Source organism: Colletotrichum scovillei, assembly GCF_011075155.1.
Source record: "Colletotrichum scovillei strain TJNH1 chromosome Unknown Contig00003, whole genome shotgun sequence".
Classification (NCBI taxonomy): Eukaryota; Fungi; Ascomycota; class Sordariomycetes; order Glomerellales; family Glomerellaceae; genus Colletotrichum; species Colletotrichum scovillei.
Window position 1 is genome coordinate 1537772 of NW_023336261.1, and position 26310 is coordinate 1564081.

The 26310-nt window shown below is 55.0% G+C and overlaps 6 protein-coding genes across 6 annotated transcripts; 3 read left to right on the plus strand and 3 right to left on the minus strand.

Annotated features, from left to right (window-relative positions):
• Nucleotides 1–341: 341 nt before the first annotated feature.
• HER10_EVM0008651 (uncharacterized protein) lies at nt 342–4723 on the plus strand. The gene has a single exon (XM_035478165.1). The coding sequence runs from the start codon at nt 684–686 to the stop codon at nt 1497–1499; it is 816 nt and encodes a 271-aa protein (XP_035336320.1). The 5' UTR covers nt 342–683; the 3' UTR covers nt 1500–4723.
• A 7365-nt stretch (nt 4724–12088) lies between these two features.
• HER10_EVM0010743 (kelch repeat protein) lies at nt 12089–15312 on the minus strand. The gene is made up of 4 exons (XM_035480194.1): nt 14148–15312; nt 13283–14087; nt 12879–13220; nt 12089–12804 (listed from the first exon to the last, which is right to left on the minus strand). The coding sequence occupies exons 1-4, from the start codon at nt 14263–14265 to the stop codon at nt 12264–12266; spliced, it is 1806 nt and encodes a 601-aa protein (XP_035336509.1). The 5' UTR covers nt 14266–15312; the 3' UTR covers nt 12089–12263.
• A 748-nt stretch (nt 15313–16060) lies between these two features.
• HER10_EVM0008403 (folate-binding protein YgfZ) lies at nt 16061–17329 on the plus strand (the record flags this gene model as incomplete). Its single annotated transcript, XM_035477927.1, has 1 exon — nt 16061–17329. One exon carries the CDS (start codon nt 16061–16063, stop codon nt 17327–17329), a length of 1269 nt encoding a protein of 422 aa, XP_035336299.1.
• Nucleotides 17330–17464: 135 nt separating this feature from the next.
• On the minus strand, nt 17465–18292 carry HER10_EVM0005836 (DnaJ domain-containing protein; the record flags this gene model as incomplete). The annotated part of the gene is made up of 1 exon (XM_035475440.1): nt 17465–18292. One exon carries the CDS (start codon nt 18290–18292, stop codon nt 17465–17467), a length of 828 nt encoding a protein of 275 aa, XP_035336071.1.
• Nucleotides 18293–21130: 2838 nt separating this feature from the next.
• Nucleotides 21131–23126, plus strand: HER10_EVM0010357 (uncharacterized protein). Its single transcript, XM_035479820.1, has 3 exons — nt 21131–21712; nt 21777–22281; nt 22339–23126. The coding sequence occupies exons 1-3, from the start codon at nt 21619–21621 to the stop codon at nt 22937–22939; spliced, it is 1200 nt and encodes a 399-aa protein (XP_035336476.1). The 5' UTR covers nt 21131–21618; the 3' UTR covers nt 22940–23126.
• A 115-nt stretch (nt 23127–23241) lies between these two features.
• Nucleotides 23242–26093, minus strand: HER10_EVM0013312 (catalase; the record flags this gene model as incomplete). The annotated part of the gene is made up of 8 exons (XM_035482674.1): nt 25629–26093; nt 25390–25569; nt 25294–25353; nt 24969–25091; nt 24555–24917; nt 24301–24508; nt 23478–24250; nt 23242–23301 (listed from the first exon to the last, which is right to left on the minus strand). Exons 1-8 carry the CDS (start codon nt 25908–25910, stop codon nt 23242–23244), a joined length of 2049 nt encoding a protein of 682 aa, XP_035336745.1. The 5' UTR covers nt 25911–26093.
• Nucleotides 26094–26310: the final 217 nt, after the last annotated feature.

Consider the following 26310-nt stretch of genomic DNA (forward strand, 5'->3'; position numbering starts at 1 on the left):
CTTGCTGATGACAAACGCCGCCCAAAGTCCACGATGGAGGAACGGGTACCGTGGTACGGAGCTTAGAGAAGCCCCCACTTTCTGCAGGCACAGCGAAAGACTCATCGCTTTCATAATTTTTTTCTGCTTAGGAAGGTTCGCACTTCGCACCTCGCAATCGCGCAAAACTCCCGCCCACACCCCCACCCCACCCCTTCACACCCCCGATGGGTCATCCACCCCCTGCACCTGCACACCCTTCGCTCTCACACCCCTCCCCCTGTCACCGCTCCTCCCTCACTTTTCTTCTCTCCGAGCCCGACAAGTCCAGGTCAGCCAGCACAGCGGAGCAACCTGAGTTAAAAGAAATGTGTTTCCCCTTCCCAACCAGATCTAGAGAAATCCCATCATCCAGCCTCAGCTTCAACAGACACAAGACACAAGATCGATACTAACTCCTCTCAAGAAGAAACATCTTCCAACCTGAACTATTATATAACCATCATCGACCTTGCCTCTTTGCCATCTCGTCTCGCCGCCTCATCTGGTATACTCCAATAAAGATTACCAAAGCATCATCACAGACCAAGCCAACTAGCCCAGGCATCCCTGCCCCACTGCATCTTGCACCCCCCGATCTCGCTTTGAGTCATACCAGCCAAAATCGCGACATATCAGTCACCATTGGTGCACAGTCATACAAAATGTCGACAACTACCACAACTTCCACCTTCACTGCTCCTCACACACAACAACCCCTCCGCCTTGCCGTCCAGAAGAAGAAGATGAGCATTACCCAGACTTACTACCTCGCTCACAAGGCCCGGGCCAAGCTCTCCTCCGAGGCTGCCCGCGCCGACCACGACCTCCGCCTCCTCGTCGGCCACGCCAACCTCCTCGACTCCCTGATGCTTGAGCTCGCCGACGCCGAGCGCGAACAAGAGAGCTGGTTCAACCAGTCTGTCCGCGGTGCCACCAAGACCGAGTCCGCTCCCGCTGCTACCAAGGACCGTCACATCCAATGGGCCGACTCCATCGCCGAGGACTCGGAGGACCTCTACGAGGACGACTCCTCCGACTCGGACGACTCTTCCGTCTCCTCTGACGACGACTACGAGGAGGACGACATCGAGATGGCCGACACCATCTCCCTCCGCCGCATGCCCTCCGCCGCCCCCGCTTCCCCGAGAACATCCACCATCGAGGTTTCGGAAGACTACGACATGGAGGAGGACGACCTCGAGGAGGACTACGCACAGCTCGAGCTCGTCCGCACACCATCCCACTCCAGCTCCAGCTCACCACCAGAGCTCGAGCACGAGCACGACTCTGACATCTCAGATGACGAGTCGATGCCCCCATCACCGCCAAACGCAGTGCTCACCTTCAACGAGAAGGAGGCCAAGGAAGAGATCTCTCAGCAACAATCACAACAGGGCGACGGTACCTTCTACTCGGAAGGCTACTACCTGCCGGCCCGCAACCCAGCAAGGCTCGTGTCTGCCATCTCAGTGTACTAAGTCTACATTCGAGAACCACACCACTACCTTGTAACATGATCTCTTCTTTGGCTTTTTACATCAGCGAGCGTTTGCATATATTACGGCGTTTATCATTTGTCACCGATACCAAATCACAACGGCATGGGTTACGAATTACTTGGATTACAAAACGACAGCAATGTCTTCTCAACTCTTCTCTCTCATCTTATCTTTCCTATATGTCGCAATGAGAAAGCATGGGGTGCCTATTTGGAGGACCCTGATGGATAATGGAACTGGGACTTTTTTCTTTTCTTCAGCTGTCTTTCCGCTCCCGGGCTCCAGTCCGCGGTTGAGTGGTACCAGCACAATGTGTTACAGAAACCAGATAGATAGCCGCTTAGGGGGTCAAACAGTGCCCTATTCAAAAGCGAAGCATCAAACAATCAATTGAAAAATCAATCAAATCGAACCCCCTGTCCTCTGCAATACTGTGAACACTCTCTTGGTACGAGGACTTGGAGCAACACAACAAAAAAGGTAAGTCACGATTGCATCATCATTGCTTCTTCATTCGCCTCATCTCGGGGCGAAAGTAGGAGGTGTTGGATGAAACTTGCGCGCTGACCGAGTCATTTAGGCAGACCACATGATTCAGCAAAGACCTGCCCGTTACAATGCGCCGCTGCGCGTTACGACGACTCCAACCGCGCACCTCACAAAAATCGACCTTTTTTTTTGGCCTATGCCTACGGAGTACTGCATACGGCATACCAGTTTCGCCCAGGTACTCGAAGAGGGTTGGTGGATGCGCCCTGCGATCTCGGCAGATCGGCGTCGCTCAACCTCCGGTCTTTTTTCCAACAGCTGCTCAGGTGCCCGCCAACCCCTCGCTCGCTTACCTCACCCTTCGAAGCCGAGCTGCCTGCCTTGCGCAGCTGCGCTTGGTGCTGCCTGCCACGAACGACCGGGGTTTACAAAGCAAATTCCACGACGACGACCGATTTCCGCGCCCCGACATTTTATCGACACGCCCCCCTGCCTTCCTTCTAGTCATCTCTCAGGACAGTCAGTCACCGTCTCACAGATTTCCATGGTTCACTAACGCCGCCGTATCGTGGACGAATCACGAGGGGGGTTTCCTCCATGGCATTCGGGTTTTGGCGGTGTGTTTTAACTCCCCTACCGCCGTACAGTCCTTTTTTTTTTCTTGACCGCAAAGAGACGGAATTAATAATTAGGCTGCCTGGAGGTTAGTTAAGCCCGTGGTTTAATGGTGCAGGTGAAGAGCAAACAGCGAAAAAGCCGACGCCAGCGATTCGAATTATTCATCACATTATCCCCGCCGTTGCACCCGAAGCGACTTGCACAAAAGAATGTCACCGAGGACATTTACGGATACCCGCCGACGAGTCAAATGTCACGATGTTTCATTTCCATCTGAGTTTTACGGATGAACGCCGCTGGTAAACGATGAACGGCGACGATGATCTGATTTGGACTGGTCTGATGGATATTCAATTGGAGCCGAAACGAAAAACGATTGCGAAGCAAGCATGGCGCAGCTGGGGAACTTTGGAGGAGAATTCGACAGGCAGAAAAAAGAACGACGCCAAAAAACGATTACGACGATACGAAGCCGACATGAGCCACGAACCTGCGAAAAAAGGCGTGTACGGTGTGGCATCCCGCGTACACAATTACGGTATGCTGGGGAGGGGGTGTGCAACGCGGCCGCGACAGCGAATGCGAGTCACCGAGGCCAAAAAAAAAATCAATGACAGTCATCAGCGCAGGGCGTGAGCGTGCGGACGGACGAATCCCGTCCGACTGGAGACGGCGAACCCAAAGGAGATAAGCCCCAGGGCGACCAAAGGCCCCCAAGAGGAACCGACGGAGAAGACAACCTCCCGCAATTGCTTGCCCTGCCAGAAATCCGCTGAACGGGTGACAGAACTGTTCCCTCGGGGCCCGAACGTGGAGACACGTGGTGCGCATAGGGGCCCGAGCGCGTCCCTTTTTCGAGGCCGAGGCCACCGTCATCCCGCGCTGACATAAGGCACACACAGCCAGCAGCACCCGCAACCGAAAGACCCAGCGGGGGGATCTGAGCTGCCAGATTTTTTTAAGATTGGCAGATCAAAAGGCAAGATGGAAATGGCACCACAATTGGGCTTGGCTTGTGAAAGTCTTTGGCGAGGGTCGTCCGGGGTCCTTGACCACCGTACTGTTACGGCTTCGTCGGCGACCGGCCTGTTTGCTGAGCATTGCCTTTGCCATTTCCACGATGCAGACACGCTAATTACCATCCAGAGCAAATGTTGGAATTTTTCACGGTAACATGCAGGAAATAAAAAGGACCGGCAACTGGAAGCGACGACACTGAAGAAGGGGGTGTGTATCTCTTACCTGCCGCCGCTCGAAATGATTCATCCGGTCTATCCATCCGGTCTTCAGACACACGCCGGCAACCACCACGTCTTCAGCGTCCGACTTCGCTGGCACGCGGGTCGGCAGGTTCACGATTGAGCCGACACGGCCGGCGATAAGGACGAAGGTGTGACTCGTGAGAGGCATGCACGCCGACGGGACGGCTTAACGGTAGTGTTGATGGTGGTAGGTGGTAAGGTGGTGGTGCACTCTGCCGATCCAGTTTTTTTCCCGCCCGCCCGTCGGAAGCCTTGGCCGAACCGGCAGCGTCGGCGGGAGTGAGGGAGGTAGACTAACGGCAGGCACACCGGCATGCGGTCAGTTACTATGCGTGCAGTCGAATCCATCATTTTTGATCGCCAGTCTCGGCTACGAAAAGCCTAATTCAGAAGTGTGTGGAAGTCAGGTGAGGTAGGTACGGATAACGTAGAGCTTGAGTGTGACGAGACAGCAGGCACGCCTGTTTCTGTTTCACTTGCGTTATTCTTCCCGATCGAGGATGTTTGAATGAATCCCGCGGATTGTTGTGAGGGGCGATACGGATAGATGGGCTCCATCGTGACAAACGGCGCCGACGGATATGCACCTGTGAGTTGGTTTGCAGATTTCACCAGACTACCTACCTAGATAGTAGATACCCGACTCGAGTCAACACCAAAAGCCTCGGCAAGATTCCGTGTTTTCTTGGTGTATGGAGTGGAATGGATGGAAAAATAATCGAATTGCACCTTGTGAGAGTAGTGTACCGGCCTAGACGTCTAGGTCTGACAAACACCACCCGTCCGTCGCACTTGGCGGCGGTGCGGGAGTCCCACGATGGTGTATTTACTTGACCGCCTCCCGTTCGGGTACGAAGTACGAATTAATATGCTGTTCCTTTATCAATCCCGGGGATAACTACCTAGTCTACCCTACCTGCGGGTGAGAGAGAGGGAGGGGGCCTCAACACGGCAGGCAGCATGGGAAAGTGAAAAAAACCACAAGCCCAAAGGTAAGGCAGGGCGGTGAAGCCTTGAAAAGGTTCGGGTTCCTGGACGGATTTTGGGGCGGCGACGGGCCCTAGACAGGTTTTACAAGCATTATGGGAAATTGGCCCAACCTCTTTGCTCGGCTCTCGAGGTTCGTGACTGGATGACTGGGGGTTAACTCTTTTCTTATTTCTTGTAGAGCAAGGCGAAGGAAAAATGTCAGAGCGGTGCCCTGCACTGGACTTACAAAGTGCGTACAGGTTGGGACGATTGACACCTCATCTCAGTAACCCTGGACGAGACAAAGACACGCTGGCGAGCAGGGCTTCATTCGACGAGGATTGATATCAATCACTGGGGCCTGAGGGGAGGGCCTGAAAGTCCTGCGGGCGTGGGGTTTTTCGGTTCAGGGCGAGAGGAGGGGGGGCCAGACTCAGAATGAAGGGCTGCAATCTGGAGTCCTGGACCCTATCTGCCTTGCTTGCCCTGCTTGCGTCTCCCCCGTCGATCATTTGAGGCTGTAGGCGAGGGTGGAGAGCGGGGAAGGGAGTTTACCCTTCGACAAAGTGTCAATTGTGCAAAATGGCATAGATCGAGTGTCCTTCTGTCTCGCCCTCGCGCACGCAATCGCGTATGTCTACTCCGCAGTGTACGGTTAGATCGCGTGATGACGACCTGTGATTGTCGATTTCAATCACGTCGATACTCTAGAGCATGAGGGGCGCGGCCCGCACGTGGAGACTGTTGAGGTCACGATGGCGAATTTTGAGAAGGGCGATCTGATCTTCCATGCTTCCATTGGGAATCATGTGGTCTTATCGATAAGGTAGATCAGATAAGAGGAAGATTGGATCGTGTGTGCGGACGGAAGGTAAGGTACTACGGCCACGGCTTCCGAAGGCTGGGCAAGATCTTCGCGCGCGCATGTAATCATATCATTCCTACGGATACTCCATGTATCGATCCGCAAACTCCACGGCTCTTGGTCGCGGACTTGCGATTGTGCCTTTTTCCAGGGTTCATGATCTGCTTGATAAGGGGGGTCTAAGTTAGTGACAATTTGGATCCACTGAGTTACGCTGTACAGTGGGAAAGCAGAGAAAATCCAAGGTCCAGAATTTCCATGATCAACTCGTTCTGTGGATAATGGAAAAAGGTCTCGACTCTTTTTGCAAGAGTACGCAGGAAAGATTGCCAGTGAGTGCTCGCTTGAAAGTTGGACGACTAGACGAGGTGTTCGCCCGCATCTGTGCCCGCACCGCGAGGATCCATCGTTCTCTAACATACCGCCGCTCCACGACATATCCCACCCCCGTCTCCGCCGGGGTGCGGTGGATGGGATAGTTTCGGGCGGGCGGCGGTGCGGAAGGGGAGTGCAGCGAGCCCAGAGCCTGTGACTGTGAGTCCTTCGGCACGGCGGGGCATCTTTACGCAGTATGGCGGAGTTCTTTCTCCTCAAGGCAAGGGGACGAATAGTTGCAGATAATCATTGCAGGGGTAAGAATGAGAATTTTGTGCAAAGGAGATCGTGAGTATTCGATCGTGACTATTGCCTGATGAGTCGTCGATGGTCTTCGATGAAGAGATGGGAAATTCCAATGTGGTCAAGGGAAGCGAGGCTGTCCGCTCCCCACCCCTACTCGGAGTTTTTTGAGTCACTCACCGTGGCCGGCCCTGAAATTTCGCGATGGTGGCCTTGTATTGGATTCGTGCTGCCTGCGCCGCCGCATCTTTCTTCTCCCTCCGCTTACCTATCCCCACCGCCGCTCTACCAGCGGTGCCAGGTGCAGATGGGTGATTGCTTGGCATTGGAGTTAATCTCACTTTGTAATCCATAAGTCCAGAACCTGGCGCGGGGTCCATCTCTGCCCTTGGACGGCTGGAGCCCGGGGGCCGAGAAATATGGATCTCTCTATCCGTACACCGTGGCTTATCCGCTTTGTGCATAAAGGGGAGTGAGAATAGTAGCAGATGGGTCTCTGATTGTGGAAAGCCGTGGGGGCTGATATCGTAAGCCGAAGCCGAATTATTCATCAGTCATCCAGGTGCCCAGCACTACTTGTATGTACTAACTCCGTTCCTGCCACAGCTACCAAGGATTCTCCCATATTTTGTCCGAGCGTCCGATGACTGGTTCGCGCACAAAAAAGGACTCTTGGCTTGGAAATCAGAGACAGAACTTGACATGCATACACCCAGACCCCCTCCCTGCCTTTCGAAACGTGAGGAAATGCAAGCAGCGGGCCGCACCTGTCTGTTGCGAAGATCCGCAGAACGTGCTGGATTTGTGTTTGTTGGTCGCGGCCGAGTTCACAGGCGGATTTGTCAGTTCGTGCGAGACCCGGGCTGCCAAGCATCATTTGTCCGTTGTTGACAGATAGACTGTACAGAATCGCTTGAGCCCAACAAAGTCTACGATCTGAGAAGGCCGCGAGAGCTTCATCGGTCGTGTCCCCGGAAATATGTATCTTCAAACGGGGGAGATGTCGCATTCTGAAGCAAAACAGTAGTGCGTGGCTCGCTGCGCCATGCTCCAGGTGCCCACTTCACCCGAGGAAGCTTATGAGATCCATCCCACTTCCGCCCTCGGCACTGAAGGACGGCCGTCTTCACAACCGTCAAGGCCGTCCGGATCACGAGACACGTTTACCTTTCGGCTACCCAGGCCAGCGGTTCACGCAATGAGCGCTCTCTCTCCGTCGGGAGGAAACAAGAGTTGGCCCGTGAACCCGAGTTCCTGACATTGGGCTCGCGTCTGCATGTCTCTCTCGGAAACGAAACGGTCTGCCGTGTAAAAGTCAAGTGCGTATCCGTACACCAGTCATCTGATGAGTTCCAGAGTCAAGGTTGGTCGTCTCAAGCAGAGACTGGTGTGTCCGATGAGACGAGATGGTGGATGGATGGGTGGTACCGGGACGCGATTACAGATACCGCCTGACTGGATGAACGTGACCGTGCCGATTAACGACCTGACTTGCATCCCATGATGGCGTAGCTTACAACTCTACCTATGGCTGTAAACTTCACCATCTTACCACCTCTATCCAGAGGCAGCGTACCTATACTCTGCATTCATACTCCGTACACCTCAAAGATCAATACAGATTCGTGTAGTAAAGGCGTGCGCCGCGTTTTCGCACTCGCTCTTAACCCCGCGTGGGGTGCGCAATAGACAAAGCATGGGCTCATAGAGGGGAACTCTCGGCGCGGAGCGGAGTTCGCAGACCTATGCAACCCCGACGACCGCACAGAAGAGACAAACCTACGTAGTACACTCAGAGGGTGATCCGCCAGACAAGCTCCATCCCAAGGCCATCGGTTTTCCGCCCTACCATCCGCTTACCTCAGCTCACCCTAGCTTGGTTCTAATTACCTGGTAGGCTTGGGTTTGAGGCAGAGAAAGCAGAAGCATTACCGTAAAGTGTAAAACCCGCGGGTTTGAGAGCGGCACAAGGAACCCGGCTCTTCGGGGAGAAGCTAAAGTCCGGGACACCCCATGGACCCATATTTTAGACGTTCACCACTAAGATGAGTGCCCCTTCCCGCGGGTCCCGTTTTTAGGACCCCTAAAAGTGATGAAGTCATTACCCAGAGCTTTAGACGCGTTGATCCTCTTACTTGGGTTTGATGAGAGATGATTCCAACGGGGGGTGGTTCGGACGGCGGGCTAGATTCATTCCACGTTGTGGAACACGGTTGTCCGGCATCAAAGGTGGTTGTTTTCCCCATCCCTTTCGGCGCCGAGGCGGGAGTGATGCTGTCATGATTTGCGGTGGTGAGGCGAAAGGGTGATCGGCGAGGCGGTGTGTACCAGTTTGGTGCGTGGTGTATCTCTACGGAGAGGACGTTGGGATCGGGACCACGGATCGCCGAGTTGCTTCCTCGATGAACGGCGAAGAGACTTGACGTAACTTCTTTCGCCCGATGAGCTTTAGGATCCAAGGCTCTGGGACCCGTCTCGACAGGGTCGTCAGGGTCCTCTCCCAGAAGGGTTCCCGTCATCCCGTTTACTCGGCCGAGTGGCCTGTGGCCGAAACTATGTTTCGCGGGTGAGAGATCGTCGAGCTTGTAGTGGCAGTCGATGGTGTTCAACTACAGCTTCAGCCACCGGCACCAGCCTCGCTCCTTCTCACTTCTGCGTCTTTGTAAGCCTTCTAGCTCCTCCCGCCCGCTGGTGAACCATCACCTTCGCTGAACCTTACTTATACCCCCTCAACGTCGTATCTTATCACTAGCATAGCGGGCGCCCGTCTACGATTGGCGGGCCAGATCAAAACTGCGTGCGAGGTAGTGAAATAGAAGAATAAACCGATACTCCAACGAAATCAGTGTACGGGTTAACTGAGGCTCACCCTGTCCGATTCCGGGCAAGGGCTCGAATTGTGAGGTCAGCATTGCCCCTCCTTCCTTGCTCTTTCTTTCTGTATTTGAATTATCTTTCATCGGGGCGATGTTTTGTTTCACACGTATCCCCTTAGTCATGACCACCAGCCAGGCCAAAGACTTCATTAGGAGTAGACAACTTGGCTCCGGTTGTACGACAATCGGTTCTTATAGCCTGCTTGTCTGCGAGCATGAAACCGGCGGAGAAGAGAATCTCAACTATCGCACTTCCTAAACCGGAGCCTATATGTCGTCGTATAGTCTCTAGTATATGCAATATATCCTTTCCCTTATATCCTTTCCCTGAATTATTACTAGTTTCTATTTGAAGATGAGCATTTTGCCCTGAATCAAAGTCCTTTCCCTCATTCAAGTCCAAAATAGTAGTCACGTTGGATACGAGAGGTTGATTGAGATGCATACCACCGTTGGCAACCTCCACATCGGTCCCAAACCGATCCGCCACCGCGTTAATAAAGCAGAAGCTATACGCCTTCATACACACGGATCGGGACCTGCTGTATCCGAGGGCCCAAGGTTCTAGTTTACACATCGTGATGCTCGTGACGGACTTCTCCTGCATCGAAGGGGGGCCAGAGGTCGTCCACTTCAAGGCGCATAGCTGGCTGAAATACGAGGGCGCTGAAGAGTAGTGATGGCTGGAATTGGCCGCCGCTGTTGTGGCATTGTCGGTTGTGGTCAGGGATTTATCGAGAATGGTTGGTACGGGTGTGACTTTGCGAATTTTCGCCCCTCTCAAGCTCCGACAAGACCTCAGTGGGAGGCAGACAGTTTCTACAAAAAGCAACTCGATGAACATGGCGTCCCTCACAACTGCACCTACAGCGACCTGAAGACAACCATCGAGCTGTGCGCAGATCCAGTCCGAGAATAGCTTGACACCAATAACGAATTAGACGTTAAAAAGGAGAACCCTTTTTACAAGCTTGTTAAGAGATTCGAGTAGCGTGATGACCAGAACGTAGAACTAATACGAGAAGTAATATATAACCTATAATATAGAGCACCCGATAGTAAAGTAGCTCGACCAAGCAACCGCGGACACCAGCTCAGGCGGGAAGCAAGCCCCCACGCAACACTAACACCCTCCGCTGCTTCAATTACTACAAATGGGGACACATTAGCCCAGAGTGCCCTGTGCCTCGGAACCCAGCCACGTGGGCAAATGTGGTGTTAGCCTTTCGGGCACCGACCTTAGAGGTCTGGCCGTTCCTGTATGTTGCGTCGGTCCATGTGAGCTCATCGTTCAGCAGTACCTTGCTCCAATCATATTGGGGCCGGCCCTCACTGCTGATGGTATTAGGATTCAGTGAGGTAAGATATCTGGGATCAAGAGCTCCTTGAATAGTGATTTGCAGCTCCAGCTGATACTACACTTTCGGGATAGACGAGGACGAATGCCTGACTTCGGTACTCTCACCAATGAGAGATGCGATACATCGGCCATCACACATGTTAGGCTTACCCGAATCATAGGACCATTCCAACTTACGCTCCATTCATAGATGGCTGGTCAACTCCTGCAAGGTCGCATGATCCGACATGACCCAAGACCCTAGACATTAATTTCTAAACGATAGGTAAAGGCCATAGCGATCTACGGTTCAGCTGGTGTTGGTCAGCCCCAACGCCCGGGAGGCGTTAGACCACGAGTCCCTGCCAGGGAACCTCATGTGTGTAATTCCGCATTTGAACCTGCTCCAGCTGGGCTGAACAGAGACATACAAGATGCGCCGAACGACGTTTCCGGCCATATTCGTTGCCTAGACTCCATGGACTCCAGCGTGTATAGTGTATAACTATACTGATCCAGCCTGTCAAGGACATTCTTCACATCCACAACATCTCACCACAGCCATGAAATTCCGTTTGCAACAGGGGGGAGGCCAAAAACCATGATGCCATTCCCCTGAGTCTCGCCTTTGTGACCTCGTTCTCCCGCAGCGCATCTCGATACCTAACTGGGATTGCGGTACACATTGTATCGCCCCACAACTTCAGGTATGCTACAGGACACAAAAGAGGCAGATTCTGCTCGACTATTCCAAGTGGTTTCTTGAGGCCTCCAATTCAGTTGACCAAAACTCTTGTGAGATTGGTGGCGAATCACAACGATAGGTACAAAGGCGGCAACGTCGACGGGAAAGGGAGCGCTGCCTGAAGATAACGCTTCTTCACAACCCTAAGATCAACTCCTCCAGGCGAGAAGGAAAATGTAGTTAAACCATTGCCTGACTTGCCACACGTTGCTCCAGTGGCAGCACGGCACATCATATGCCCAGAGGGCGCTCTGGTTAGTTGCGGTTTAGTTACATAGATAGCTAAACCCTTGTTCCTGAGGATACAAAATGCTACCACTTACGCAGAAGACGATGTTGTAACGTGGAAAATTATTCTGTCCATATTCATGCTAGCCACTGTACTCGAAGGGGTTATGTCTCTCTCCTTATGTCTAGTGCTATATAGCCGCTGGTCTCCGTTATTTGGTTGAGCTTAAGAGCGAGAGCGCGGGTTGTGGCAAGTGCGAATAGCGCGATTTTCTACGGTCGATGCTCCCGAACCCTCTTGCGGTCTAGAGGTTCAGAATAGACATACAGAAACGCAACAGAGGCTTGGCGGGAAGAACGCAGCATTTAGGTAGCTACGCCGCAAAGCTATCTGAACGTCCTAAGCGTGTCCCAAACGGGCTGGTTCCCCCTCCCTTCTCTTCTCCTGCCTAGCTGGACGTGGGGACTGATGATTGTCCTATTCAAGGTTTCATGGGCCAGGGGCAAGCTACATGAATTCCAGAAAACGCAAGTCTTATCATGTGCCTTCTCTCAGGCAGGGTATTATCGACAGTGTATACTATACAGTCTATATTTTCCTAGAAACATTACTTTGGCCTTGAACTTTTCCACATCTCATCATGAATTATACTTCTTCCAGTCCGGCTACCTTTCCTCCCCTCGAAGGATACCCAAAACATTCAGTCAGCCATTCCCTCAGGGCTACCCAAGCCTCACTTCCGCGCCTCCGTCCCGTCCAGCTCCGCCGCGTAATAGTGCCGCGGCTCCCCTGCATCCATCTCGGGAGGCTGCACCATCTTGGGCGGCACGTCGCTGCCCGAAAACGGCGAGTGGTCCCTGTACTCCCCCTGTAGCTCCGACGGCGCCGTCGTCATGGACGGGGCCGGGCCGGGCGAGTAGGCCGTCTGCTGGTGCTGCTGCATTCCGGCATTGTGGTTGTTGTTGTTGTTATCATAGTAGGCGGCCGAGCCCGGGGCTTCGACGGCGTTGGGACCGGTTTCTTCTGTCGGGACCTTCTTGTGCTTCCGCCGCCTCACGAGGAAGAATGCGGCTAGGCCGATGAGGGCGACGCCCGCTACACCGCCGACTACGCCGCCGGCGATGGCGCCCGTGTTGGAGGATTTCGAGTCGGAGCTGGAGCCGTCGGAGCCGGAGCCGGAACCTGAACCTGAACCTGAGCCTGAGCTCGAGCCTGATTTGCCGTAGTTCATGAGAGCTTCGACGCCCGAGCCGTACTGGACGCTGGCGAGGTTACTGCAACAAAAAGGTTAGTGGGACTACACTCTAGATAATTTGTTGTCCAAAGGGATAATGGGACCAAAACTCACCCCTCATTGTACCAAGCCTTGACGACGTCGGGGGAATCGTACGCGGCGGCCGCGGGCTCGTACGCGTCCTTCCACGCCAGCGCCGTGAGGTCGAAGACGCCGACGCCCTGGCGGAAGGAATCTTCCTCGTTGAAGAAGAGGGTCGAGTTGGCGTTGTTGGCCATCCTGTTGACGCCGCCGAACGTGATCATCTGGCGCTGGCCGGCAACGACGCACGACTGCGTGTCGCGCGGCGCCGCAGAGGTGTAGTTTGCCTTTTGCCAGACGAAGCCGGGGAGCGAGAGGATGTAGACCTCGTCGAAAGTTTCCTTGTTGGCGATGTTGCTGCCGCCGTACATGAAGCTGGTCATCGGTTAGCATCCTTTCAAGACTCTGGTTTTCTGGCAGAACCATCAAGAACCTACATCTCGTATGTGTTGTTGGGACCCTGGGCTCCGACGGTGCAGTGCCACATGCGCGGTCCGGGTGCGTTGCCGCTCGTCTGTTGGGTGTACCACACCTTGGTGACGGGATCCATGAAGTAAATCGTGCTGAAGCTGAGATAGCCGACGTTATCCACGCTCTGGCCGGTCCCAATGACATGCGACCCTCCGCCAAAGATCATAATCAGACCGTTCGGCCCGTACGGCGCGTAGTGCGCCGTGGCGCCGACAAGAGTGCCGTAGTCGGAGTAGGGCACGCTATCCGAGTTGTTCGTCCACGCCGTGTCCGTCGCCGTGTAATTGAACTGCAAAAAGCCCGGCACGGGGCCGTTGGGGTTCGGGTCGGACCCGGAATCGGAGAAGCCGCCAAAGTAGAACCCAGAGTCCTTGGTGCTGACGAAGGCGCCGCCCTGCGAGCGGGTGAGGGCCGTGAAGGCGGTGTTGCCGTGCGGGAGGACGGTGCCCCATTGGCCGCCGCCGCTGCCGTCCGGGGTGAAGTGCCAGAGTTTCGCGTCTGGGATTTTGGCGCCGTAGGAGGTGAAGCCGCCCCAGATGTAAAAGGAGTCGGACGAGTTGTCGGTGAAGATGGCCTGCCTCATCATTTTGGGAGCCGATTTGGAGGTCTCCTTGATTTCCACGTCCTCTGGCGTCCATGATTTGGTGAGGTCGATTGAGAGCGTCGTGTTTGTCGGGTTGGAGGGCCGCCATTGTGACTGGGGACTCAACCCGCCGATGACCTGTGAAACTTCACCTCCATCGTAATAGACCCAATTTCCAATGACCGACGCTGGGTGTTCGTTAGTGATGCCCTGTGTGTCTTGAGAGAGCACATAAGGCCGAAGCTTACCTCGAGCAAAGACTCTTCTGCGAAAGTTGTTGACTGAGGGGACATCCACTTGTGCGCTACAGATACAAGAAAGCTGTCCAACGGCGAGGAACGCCGCCAGCCATGATCGCGATACCATGATGGCTATGATCGAAGAATTCGCTGTGAATGTGAACGTCGCGATGATCCTCGGTGTTGTCCCGCGATCGACTCGCCGCTTCTCAACCTGGTCGATGCGCGCAGACTACGGCGTGTAATGAAGGTCGCCGCCCTGAGGAGTGAGTATCCGTGCCACAAACGAGAGAAAATCCTTCAGACGCGAGATCAACTCATCCCCCAAGTGACGATCACGGACGAAAGTCGAGAGAAAGAAAGATGATTAGAGACGAAAGTGTGGCGCGAGCGGGAAGGAGCGCGAGAAGAACATGTCCCAATTGTCTCGATGCTTTTCTGCAAGACAAGGGAGGGTAGCATTGGGACCAGACACCTGATATCCGTAGGATTCGGGGATCCGCTCGAGGTGACGGGATTGATTATTGCCCTTCCATACCCCTGATCCTCCAGTCAATCTCGACTCTCTTGAGTGGTGAACGGGTGAACCCCAGTGGCCCGGCCCCCCTCCAAGTTGCTGATCCATCATCCCCGTACACCGAATTATGGGGGTTTCAACTGGTAGTCTGGTATTCGGCACGGGAAAAATTGGGCTGATTTGGTGCGAATAGGTGCGACACTGGGCAGTCTGTCGCACTCGTCCTTGGCACCCACACTGCCACGGGGCGGCGTCGAGCATTAGTGCTTACCTGGGACCGCTGGCAACGTGGCTGTCATTGGCAGATGCCTGCTGGGGTTCGTTATTCCAGGGAAATTTGGGAGTCCACCAGGGTCACAATCCCACTTCCGATTGCCTCTGTGCCTTCAGCCTTGCCAGGAGGAATGCACGCCTCTCCCGCTGAGTGCTGCGCCCATGGCTCACTGCCGCGAAGGCGACAGTGTTGGGTACTTGCGTCATGGATATTGAGCGGTCGGCAGTGGTGATTTTGAGACATAGGTAGAGAGAGAAGACAATGTTCCAGATCGTATGGCGGTGGGCGAGAGAGACATAGACGTAGAATCGTCAGCCACCAAGCCAATTAGCTGGTAGAGTTTGGAAAAGCTATGGTGAAGATAAAATTCATGTGCCTTTAGACTGATACAAGAAACCCAATGTTGGCAATGATGGATTTGCATTGACTATTGCCGAGCGAGGACGGATATAAACGTTGTAATCGCTGGCTTAATCTAAGCGCGCTGTGTCGAATCGTATTCCACATCAAGTTAGTGCGTCCAGGCAACGAGTGTAGGCATTGCCGGCATCCGTCGACCTGACCTGCAGCAGCGCGTCGTCAGCCTTCTTCAGTGAACAGTTCCACCTGGATATTCGTACATTGTCCCCAGTGACTACAAACCCACTTGGATAGAAAACATTGAACATGGTCGTAGTCCGAGGATGATGTTGCAAGAAAAGCTTCGTCTCCAGGCAGCACTTTAGCTTCGGAAAGCACAGGCCATACAGAGGGGAACCCTTCCTCTCAGGTTGGAGTGGGACGAACCTCTCCAGTCTCCACCAAAACTACAGGTCTCTTCCGCCAGTGGGGCAGAAACTCGGAGCAACGCCGTCCGACCCTCCGTCCCTGGCATCAGACATTGTCCAGTACCATGGGGCGTATCCCCGGGCCGAGAGTCCCGTGCGTCCCGGAGCTAGGACGTCATGACAAACCAAACAATTTTCCCATTCCACATCCTGGGCGCGGGCGTGTCCGAATAACCGCACAGCGAGCTCGGTCGCCGATTGAGTCAACGTATCACTTAACTCCCTTGTATTTTTCTTTCCCCGATATATTTTCTTTGCTGGTATTGAAGCATCTCTAGCTCGAAAGAGCACCCAACCTGCAACGATGAACACCGCAACCCGCAACGCGACGCTCATAGCGCGCAAGCAGCTGTCCGCCGCATCCTTCGTCTGCCGCACCTGCCGCCAACAACAACAGCGCCGACAATACTCGAGTACCAACCCGACAACTCCACCCCCAGCGCCCCCCTCCGCCGGCTACGCCGCCCTCCCCTCGCGCCGCCTCATCTCCGTAGCCGGCGCCGACGCCGCCAAGTTCCTCCAGGGCGTCATCACGGGCAACATCGCCTCCGAGGCCGCCCGCGCGCGAAAGACGGGCTTCTACGCCGCCTTCCTCAACGCCACGGGCCGCGTCCTGCACGACGTGTTCATATACCCAGACCTCGCGGGCCTCGCCGGCGGCGCGGCGGCGGCAGAGTCGGAACAGGCCGGTACGCGGTTCCTCATCGAGGTGGACGCCAACGAGGCGGAGAGGCTGGCGAAGCACATTAAGCGGTACAAGCTGCGCGCCAAGCTCACTGTGCGGCTGCTCGCGGCGGACGAGGCGACGGTGTGGCATGCCTGGAACGACAACAGCGCGAAACCGATTACGGCGGACACTGCGCTGCTAGACACAATTACCAAGGATCCTCGGACGCCTGGGTTGGGATACCGCGTGGTGCAGGGCGGGGACGCGGCCGCGGCACCGCCTGGGCTGGCACTGGATCTGGACGTCACGACGGAGGACAGCTACACCATCAGGCGGTACCTGCAGGGCGTCGCCGAGGGCCAGGACGAGGTCATCCGTGAGCACGCGCTGCCGCAGGAGACGAATATGGACTACATGAACGGGATCGACTATCACAAGGGATGCTACGTCGGGCAGGAGCTCACGATCCGGACCAAGCACCGCGGCGTGGTGCGCAAACGGATCCTGCCGTGCATGATTTACGACGTGGACAGGGCGGCGCCCCAGACGCTGCAGTACCGACCAGAGGCGGCAGACCAGGACGCGGCGAATCGCGGGCCCGGGGCCGGTCTGCCCGCGGAATCGATCCCGCGCGAGACGAGCATCGGGAGGTCTGGCAAGAAGGGGCGGAGCGCGGGCAAGTGGCTCAAGGGCATTGGGAACGTCGGCCTGGGCCTATGCCGGCTGGAGATCATGACGGACGTCGTCTTACCTGGCGAGACGGCCGCGTCCACCTTTGACCCCGCCAACGAGTTCTTGCTGAAGTGGGGCGAGGGCGAGGGGGACGGTGAGCAGAGCAACGCAGTGAAGATCAAGGCATTCGTGCCCGAGTGGTTGAGGAACGGGTTGAACGAGGCATCTGGGTAACTGAAAAGTCAGTGCCGCTCGTATTGTAAAGTAGAATGTAAAAAAGGGGTATAATCGCGTAGTTGAATCGCCGCGGCCTCGTCCGCCATCATCTCCTCCACCACCAAACGCAAGCCGAATCCATCCTCAGCCTGTCTAGACTTTATTCCTCGGATCGAGAGCCTGAACAGTCTCGTATTTTTGTTTGACCTCTTCCTCAGTCGCCTGACCTGCCTCGGCAGCTTTTCTCGCTTCTTTGAGTCTTTGGGCTGCAATCATTCGTGCCTTGAGATCCTCCCATTTAGGAGGTGCTGCTGAGGCCGGCTTCGGTGCTGGTTCTGGTGTCTTCGCTGCTGCAGGCGTGTTTGCATCGGCAGCAGCATCACCCACCACGCCGCCCTTCTTCCTCGCCTTCTTCTCGGCCTTGAGTCGCCTCTTCTCGTCCAGCCGTTGTTGCAGCTCAGCCAGCTTCTCATCGTATTCATCAGGCTCCCTCTCCCTCTCCAACCGCTCGAGGTTCTCCCGCTTGAACCTCTCCGACTCCTCCGCCATGCGCCGGCGCCCTTCTTCCGCGAGCCGCGCCCTCTCCCGCTCCAGCTCGCGCGCCTTTTCCTGCTCCGCGAGCTTCTGCCTCTTTCCCTCCTGTTCCGCGGCCTCGAGCTCGTCAATGAGGCGCTTCCGCTGGCCCTGGACGCGGTCGCGCTCGGCCTTGCGCAGGAGGACGGCCTTGCGGGCGTTGTCGTATGCGGCGCGGGCGGCGGCGTCGAGCAGGATGTCGCGGGCCGTCTCGATGAGCTCCCATTTCTCGGGGTCAAAGGCGTCCTTGAGCTTGTCCGGGTGGTAGTTGAGCGACTGCTTGCGCCACGCGCGGCGGACGTCCTTTTCCTCGGTGACGGTGCTGTCGATCTGCAGCAGGTCGTAGAGGTCCACGTTGTTGGACGAGTACTCCTTTGCTTTGGCGAGGAGGTCTTTGTTGTTGTCCATTTTCGGCGGGATGTCGTGCTGGTTTCGCTGACGTGTATGGGATTCTGGTGGTGGGATGCGAGTGGCAAGTTGGAGTTTTGCATGTGGTTCCTTGAGGCTGCTTCCAGGGTTCTCCGTCAGCTCGCGCGCGTGGAGAATGGTGGCACTGGGTGGACGTCGGGGAAAGTGGGGACGCGCTTTTACGCCCGTACTCCAACTTTCATTCTTCTCAACTCCAACCACCACAGAACCATCGTCGGTCACCTTTCTCTGTCTTTGTCATTTCTCCTCCATTGGGATCCCTTTTCGCCGATCTCGCCGCTTTCGCCTTCAGAGTGCCCGTCATTCAGCCTCATTATTCTTATTGTAAAGAGATGGCAGGAAGAATGCCACTATAAGGCCTGGAATGGCAAGCAAGGTAGAAGCAACAGCCACAAACCATCACCTAGTAACGGCAGCCAAAGAGATAGTGCGCCCGCAATGATCTTATTTCGATATGTCCGACTACCCTCGCGTTTCAGCCAACCAAATTGTGAAGAGAACACTTGCTACCGGCTTTCTGGATCTACAAATCCGATTCTAATCTTTTTCCGTCATTAAGAATATCCCATCCTTCTTCCAGGTTCCTGGGTCGAGTTGTCCATGAAGACGACAAACGGCTAGCTAGCAGGCGTCGCGCGTGGCTTGCTCGACTTTACGTCCGTACACACAAATGTTGCCGTTGCTTGGCGGCCATTCGGATATTGATACCACATGGCATTCTCAACCGTTCTGCAAGGATTCGACAGGGACAGAATACTCAATCTCTAGACTATCACCTCGCACTTTGCTTGCTGGTCAGGGACCCTAACTTGTGGTCCGTTGCACATCTGCTTAGAGTGTCTCTGCTCGTGCAAAGGAGCATCGCACTCTAATACAGGGCTCAGGAGCACACCCATCCAGTATTATGCCTTGCGTACCATACCCACGTGGCTACATATATGACCTCACCAAGGCAAGCGAGTAAGCAGAAGAGGGCATCGAATGGGCACAAGTGTGAACCCATCTTCCACTGCCTGCTCTCTATCCTGTGAGCAAATTTCCGACTTGGACTGCTCCAAAGAGTCCACATGAATCTTGGTTTGTGGCGTTCGTATGCTGAATGCCCTAGCCTTTGTTTCCTCCCACGAGTTCAACCTCCAAGACCTAACCAAAAGCATACAATATGCATTGTCCGAGCTGATTACTTAGGAAGGGTTGAGCGAACTACGGATAGCTAACTCGAACTGTCTTGGGGAACCAAGATTTCAACCGAACCTCTTCCACCCAATCTTGTCGGCTATCGTGGTCAGTGCCAGACGATAGAATAGACTCTTCCCAGGAGCTGTTCTCGCTGAGGCTGGACCGCTTACAGCCAGAGAGTAGCTCATGCGGCTAGCCTCGAGGTTCTCAATCGTTCCACCGCTCTCCATGGCTTTATCGAGAGCGATAGGCTCGCTTGGGCGGTAGTGCACCTCTTCATCAGCCCATTCGAGAGAACGTTCAGCTCGAACTATGCGCCCGTTCGTGTCGAACTTGAGTCCACCTACGTCTCTCTATACTCTCAAGTATGTCGAAAAGACATTGTAGATGCGGTCATAGTCGTCTTTGAGGCTATAGTGGACCTCCTACCACAAAGTGTATGGGCTCGTCGGCTTCGGAGCAGTCACCGCAGCGTCACAACAGGTGAAAATCCTGGTTTCAGAACTTCTGTTCAACGCCACGTCTCAAGTTGAGACAGATTGACGCTGACATTCCCGCCTGCCAAGGAATGGCGGCGGATGACGGGCAACATGAGGGTGAGAGAGCTCTCTCCCTTTACCCTGTCCGGTCTGGTCCTGGATGTGATGGCAGCCGTTGGGCCGACAATGCGTTTGGCCGACATGAATAAGCGCACACCACGGTTCCAAGTCCCTGGATGGATTCGATGAGACCGATTGAATGGGTGTCTAACCCTGAAGCTGGCGAACCTACATGCGGTTGACCGCCACTGATGGAGTGTTTTTCCTGCGAATTTGCAGTCCTCAACTAGAGACGTTGCATCACCGACGAAGCTGGGAAGGGCGGCGCAAAGTCAGATTGCGGACTACCTGAACCTTGGACCCGGGTTGTCAAAGAAATCGGGTGGACGCTAGGACATCGGGGAGCAAGCATGCTCCGACTGAGCGCCGGAAGAGGTTAACCACTGCCGAAAAAAACGCCGGCCGGAAGCGGCTACGACGTTTCCGGACGGATGCCACATGGCTCAACGAGACGCCGACAGCTTGGGTCCTGTCGGCACTATGCCATTCAGACGGTCGACGGATTCGATCTGTAACAGAATGTCTCGAAACATCGCCGGACTTGGTATAACCGCTGAAGAAATTTTACGCCCACGTCGACAGGTCATTGGTTGACGGACGATATTCTTGCCCGAGTCGCCCGATGCCACAAATTCTGTGCTGCAATTCTCACCTGCCATCCACTCTTCGTCCACTTCGACTATGCCTACTTCGAGACTCGGTCGTCGTCCACCACTGCCACAAGTCTGGAATGTCTGCAGCCTCCAGGGTGCCTTCCGCATCATGCTAAACACCCCCTCTCCGTCAGGCTGGCTCGTCCTTTCCATGCAGCTCGAGCTGACAGATTCCTCTGCCACCGATCGCCCGGCTTGGCGGACCCTAGCAGCTAGCCTACTTACCTTGTAGACAGCTGTTTCCACCAGAAGGTTCCCTTGAGGCCCAGCTCGCTCTCGGTATCAGTGCCAGAAATCCACCACCTCCGATCGCCGACCTAAACCAAACACTCGGTAGCGCACGCCACCGCCTGAGAGGCGCGATGAACTCATCGTCCTTCCTCCTCGGAACTTTGACTCTTCCCAGTCGAATGGTTCCAACGGGACAGAACTTTCCCCCTTTCTGCACGTTGTGTCTCACGGGAGAACCCCACGCCGTGTCTAATTCCGGCCATCTTCTGCCTTACCTGGTATTTTCAGCTAGTATCGTACCTTACACCCCTCGGTCCCGCTGGTTCAGGAGTGCACATCTTGGCTAGCCCGGAAAACATGCTTCTTTCCAAGCCATCGTCCGCGACTCCTCGTCTCCTCATCTTCATATAAGTCCTTCTTCGTTTCCTCTGCCTGGGAAGTTTCATTTGCAAGATACGCACTCAAACGAACATCGAGGAAACAACCCCAACAAACGCACAACGAAAGCCCAGCCACTAGTCCTGGAGACATTGGTGAAACGACTCCAAGGTCTTGCAACGTGTAGATGCCACTTCATACTCTAAAAACGACCACATAGCGACTTGTTCAACTTGATAGACCGGCTCTCTCATATTCAACTATCATGTCTCCCACCCAAATCATGACTAGGCCCTGCCGTTCGCCATTCCAGATGGACGGAACAACAGAGACGTACTTTATGAGGTACCCTGGATCAGGTCAGCATGAACTCAACCAAACGAGCAACAGACATTCCCACCAGTACTCTAACACCAAGTCCAGGTGATTCCCCATCGACTCCCGCCGCAGAGCCGCTGCCCACAAAGGAACAGCTCCTCGAGCTCTGCGACTCAGTACGGACCTCCCTCCGCCACTCAAAGAGCCTCGGCCCCCATGCAGACCGGATCCAAAGCCTCCTGGAGAGGGCCCTCAAGGACGAGCTGAACCACACCCAATCTCTCGACTTCGAGACCCTCCAGTACGCCCGCCTAGACAAGCTCCTCACCGACGTCCTCGATCCGGCCCACCGGCCCAGCCCGCTCCCGCTCCGCTTCCGCGCCGACATGGCGCTGTGCGAGAGCCTGCAAAAGATGTGGCGCGCCCGCTTCCGCGACCAGTACTTCTCCCTCGACCAGGTCCGCCAGCGCAGCCTGTCCATCGGCGGCGAGATGCGCGACATCCAATTCACCGCGTCCGGCATGGACCCCCTCGAGTCCTGGGCCGTCAGCAACAGCTGCCGCGACCCCATCTCGGAACTGGAGGGAAACCAGCAGTTCGAGCCCGGCCAGTAAGTTCCCTTCCACCACCATATCACTTTTCAAACTATCTGCTAACATCGTTAAAGCTGGTGGCTGAACCTCGCCTGCGCCCACCGCGACGGCGTCATCGGCACAGCCGTAGAGAAACCCACAAAGGGCAAATACGGCGTCACCGCCTTGCCCCTCCTCACCGGACGCGAGGAGCACATCCGCGGCACCCTCTACCGCTACGTCCGCGAGGGCCGGCTCTCCGACATGCACGTCTCCCTCCTCACCCGCGTCGGCACCCAGATCCGCATCCTCCGCGGCTACCGCCTCAAGAGCGCGCTCGCGCCCCAGGCCGGCGTGCGCTACGACGGCCTGTACACGATCCGCCAGTACGGCAACAAGCTCGACGCCGCCACGGACAAGTACCGCCTCGAGCTCCTCCTCGAGCGCGTCGACGGCCAAAAGAGCCTCGACGAGGTCCGGCAGGTTCCCCTCCCCTCCCAGCTGGACGACTGGCACGCCTTTAAGAAGGTCGAGGCCGAGATGGTGCGCCAGCGCAAGGGCGACGACGGACTCCTCGACTTCAAGATGCGCAAGGAGGAGGAGCGCATCGATCGCGAGCACTGGCGGCGCGCGAGCGAGTTCAAGGCCTCGCTGGGAGCAGAGGGCTGCGGGCTGGGGTTGATCATGCCTGTTTGAGTTCGAGACACTTACTGAACCCTGGGCAGTGACTGCAAGCAGAGGGAGGAGAAGGGAAAAAGAAGAGACGAAAAATTGGCGGTCCGAAAGGGACACACTTTCCAGGATGATTCGCAGAGATACCCTGTACTACCTAGTCTACCTGTACCACTACCTTACGAATAATGATAATGCATGACGATTAAGAGCATAGTGTTTCCGATTGACCTATCGCGTTGCCTTTTGCAGTCTGGCAACTGCGCAAAAATTTACCAGTGCCTCCGCAACTACGCAGCACTTGTCACCAAAACATACATCCCTTCTTACTGCGTTTTACTCAAAGGCCTGGAATCCGAGCCACTGGATGTGGGAGTAAACATGTCCTATTGATATCTAAGAAGCCTTACTTTGCCGTAGCCTGGGTAAGCCAGTGGGCATAAAACTATGGACAAGAAGAAAATTATCGCGCTTACACAGCGCAGTCCTAGTCCGTTGCGAAACGGTCAGTGAATCTAAATGTCGCCAAGCCCTCCTTGAAGCTGTTCACTACGGTGTTAACATCGGCAGCAGAGTACACGCCCTCGCCAGCCTTGACGCCGAGCGTTGCCGACTTGGCGAGAGCCGAACTAACGCTGCCCACCGGCTTTCCCCACCTGTAAGAGTCGATGACAAGCTGTGCAGGTCTACCGGCTGGGTACAACGGAGACGGCTTGATATTGCCATTAAAGAGGCCGTCAGCACCGCGGGCCACAATGACACCGTCGAATGACGTGGCATCAGCCTGAGCGTACGTCATGTCGACACCGTCAGTCAGCTTCTCGGCGATGACAGTCACCAAGACACCATCAGCGGCGAAAGCATCCTTCAACTCCTTGCCTTGGCTTACGGAGCCATTAGCTGATAGGCTGGCAAGGACACCGACCTTCAGAGTCGCGATCGAGGGCAGCTTGTTTCCAAATATGGATAGCCCCTGAGTAGTCTTGTTGTGGTAGTACTGAGCATCGGGCTGCAGATGTTCCATGCCTAGTGCATCGGCGACACGGTTGGCAATGTCGTTGCTGATTTTGTTCAGCTGAGTGAGAACGTTCTGCTTGACCTCGGTGGATTCAAGGTGGCTGGTTTCAAAGCGGATGGCGTTGATGAGGAACTGCTGCTCGATAGGGGTCAGGGAGTTGTAGAAGAGGCGCGGCTGAGACCAGTGATCCGAGAAGCTGTCGGAGATTTCGCGGACCAGGTGGCCATTGTTGGTGCGACCAGGCGCGGTGAAGAAGCCGTTGCCCTGAGTCTGGTTGGCTTGCTTGGGGAAGCCCTTGTTGAGAGTGTTCGGGGTGTCTGATATTTCAATTAGTCAGAGGGTCGATAAACATATCGAGATCACTTACAGGAGTTGCGGTTGCGGTGGATGAAGTTCTGGCCAGCACCATCTCGATTGTTGTTGTGAATGGGGCCAATTGGACGGTTGATGGGCAACTGTTCAAAGTTGGGTCCGCCGTGGCGGTTGATCTGAGTATCGAGGTACGAAAAGATACGGCCCTGCAGAAGAGGATCTTCTGTGAAGTCGATGCCTCTGACGATGTGTCCAGGTTGGAACTGAGACGAGTTAGCTGTGCTCGAACAGTTTGACTGAGAAACTCACCATGATCTGTTCGGTCTCGGCAAAGTAGTTGACCGGATTGGCATCCAGCTTCATCTTGCCGAGCTTTTGGAGGGGCGCAATCTCCTCAGGGATGATCTTTGTTGGGTCCAAGAGATCAAATCCAAACTTGAGGGTATCCTCTTCGTCGACAACTTGTACGCAGAGCTCCCATTCAGGTCCGTTCCCAGACTCAATCGCATCCCAGAGGTCCTGACGGTGATAGTCGGCATTCTTGCCTGAAACGATCTGGGCTTCCTCCCAGACCAAGCTGGCCTTGCCCTGTTGTGTCTTCCAGTGCCACTTGATAAGCTTTGACTTGCCGTCGTCCGTGACCGCGCGGAAAGTGTGCACACCAAAGCCATCCTAGAAGTGTTAGTCAATGTTCGACGACAATTGAAACGCAACTCTACTCACCATGTGTCGGTAACTTCTCGGGATACCGTAGCCAGCCATAGCCCAGAACAAGGTGTGAAGAGTGGTCGTCTGAGAGCTGAAGAAGTCCCATGCGGAATCATGGGCTGTCGCAGCTTGCGGGATCTCATTGTCCCCGCGAGGTTTTCTGCGAGAGTCATGGTATTAGTACTTGAGACGCTACATTTTGGAAAGGCTACAGCAAGTCTTACACAGCATGAATCAAGTCTGGGAACTAGGCAACGTCAGCTTGTGGTACTCGTCGTAGAATCAAGAGCTCTGAGTTCAGTTTGTGATGGAGCTCGCTTGAAAGGTATGATTGACGTACCTGAATCGCGTCTTGGATGAAGAACACCGGAATGTTGTTTCCCACAATATCAAAGTTGCCCTCGTCAGTGAAGAACCGAGTGGCGAAGCCGTGGACATCTCTGGCAGTATCCGCACTTCCCCTTGACCCAGCAACGGTAGAGAACCGCACAAACGTCGACGTTTGCTTCCCCGTCGCGCCCAAGAAGGAAGCGGCCGTGAGGTTGCTGTAGTCGCCATAGCTCGTAAAGGTTCCGTAGGCACCGGCGCCGCGGGCGTGGACAGCTCGTTCGGGTACCTAAACAGGAATGGTCAGTCAGGAGATACCAATTGGAGCTAGATAGATATCAGACTCACCCTCTCGTGGTCGAAATGTGTAATCTTTTGGCGAAAGATGAAATCTTCCAACAGAGTCGAGCCACGGACGCCGGCCTTCAAGCTGACTTGGTCCTCGATTGGGCCGCCAACGTCGGATGTGAGGTATGGATCGCCCGTAGAGTCGTCGATCTCGTAGCCGGAGACATGGCCGCGAGAGCCATCTTCGGCTCGAGCTTTGATATTGGCGGGGTCTGCAAAGGGACAACCGGCAGAAGAGAGGGTAGCAAGGCCGAGACTGGCCAGCAGGAGGGTGGTATGCATGTTGTATCAGTGATCAGAAAGATGTCTGTATGCCTGCATGAAATGCTCCCTCGGTCGATGATCAAAGATTAAGTAGGCTAAACAAGCACTTCTTATTCTCGGAGGGTTAAAGAAAGGGGACAGCCGTTGGAAGAAAAAAAAGTCAACAGTGCCGAGGGACGGTAGGCCACTTAAGGGCTCCAGAGGCTTGGGTTGACAGACGGAGCTCTGTCTGAGCTACCCATGGATCCTACAGAATAACAGCAGCAAGGGGAAGGCAGGGAGCTCGATGAAGTCAACAAGAAAATCCCGATCTGGGAGGAGAAAGACCACTGGTCGGCGCACAAGCTTCAAGGATTAGCTACTGCTCCTGCTAATCCTGGACACAAGAAGGTAACCATGGCAGGAGAACATCTTTTCC

Bases quoted from the DNA above. Each gene is read 5' to 3' on its own strand.
- HER10_EVM0008651 (XM_035478165.1), top strand. From the start codon at position 684: ATGTCGACAACTACCACAACTTCCACCTTCACTGCTCCTCACACACAA.
- HER10_EVM0010743 (XM_035480194.1), bottom strand. From the start codon at position 14,265: ATGGTATCGCGATCATGGCTGGCGGCGTTCCTCGCCGTTGGACAGCTT. The intron at 13,221-13,282 runs GTAGGTTCTTGA...ACCGATGACCAG, and splicing joins CCCAACAACACATACGAGAT to CTTCATGTACGGCGGCAGCA. The intron at 12,805-12,878 runs GTGAGTTTTGGT...TTTTTGTTGCAG, and splicing joins AAGGCTTGGTACAATGAGGG to TAACCTCGCCAGCGTCCAGT.
- HER10_EVM0010357 (XM_035479820.1), top strand. From the start codon at position 21,619: ATGTCTCCCACCCAAATCATGACTAGGCCCTGCCGTTCGCCATTCCAG. The intron at 21,713-21,776 runs GTCAGCATGAAC...CACCAAGTCCAG, and splicing joins TATGAGGTACCCTGGATCAG to GTGATTCCCCATCGACTCCC. The intron at 22,282-22,338 runs GTAAGTTCCCTT...ACATCGTTAAAG, and splicing joins CAGCAGTTCGAGCCCGGCCA to CTGGTGGCTGAACCTCGCCT.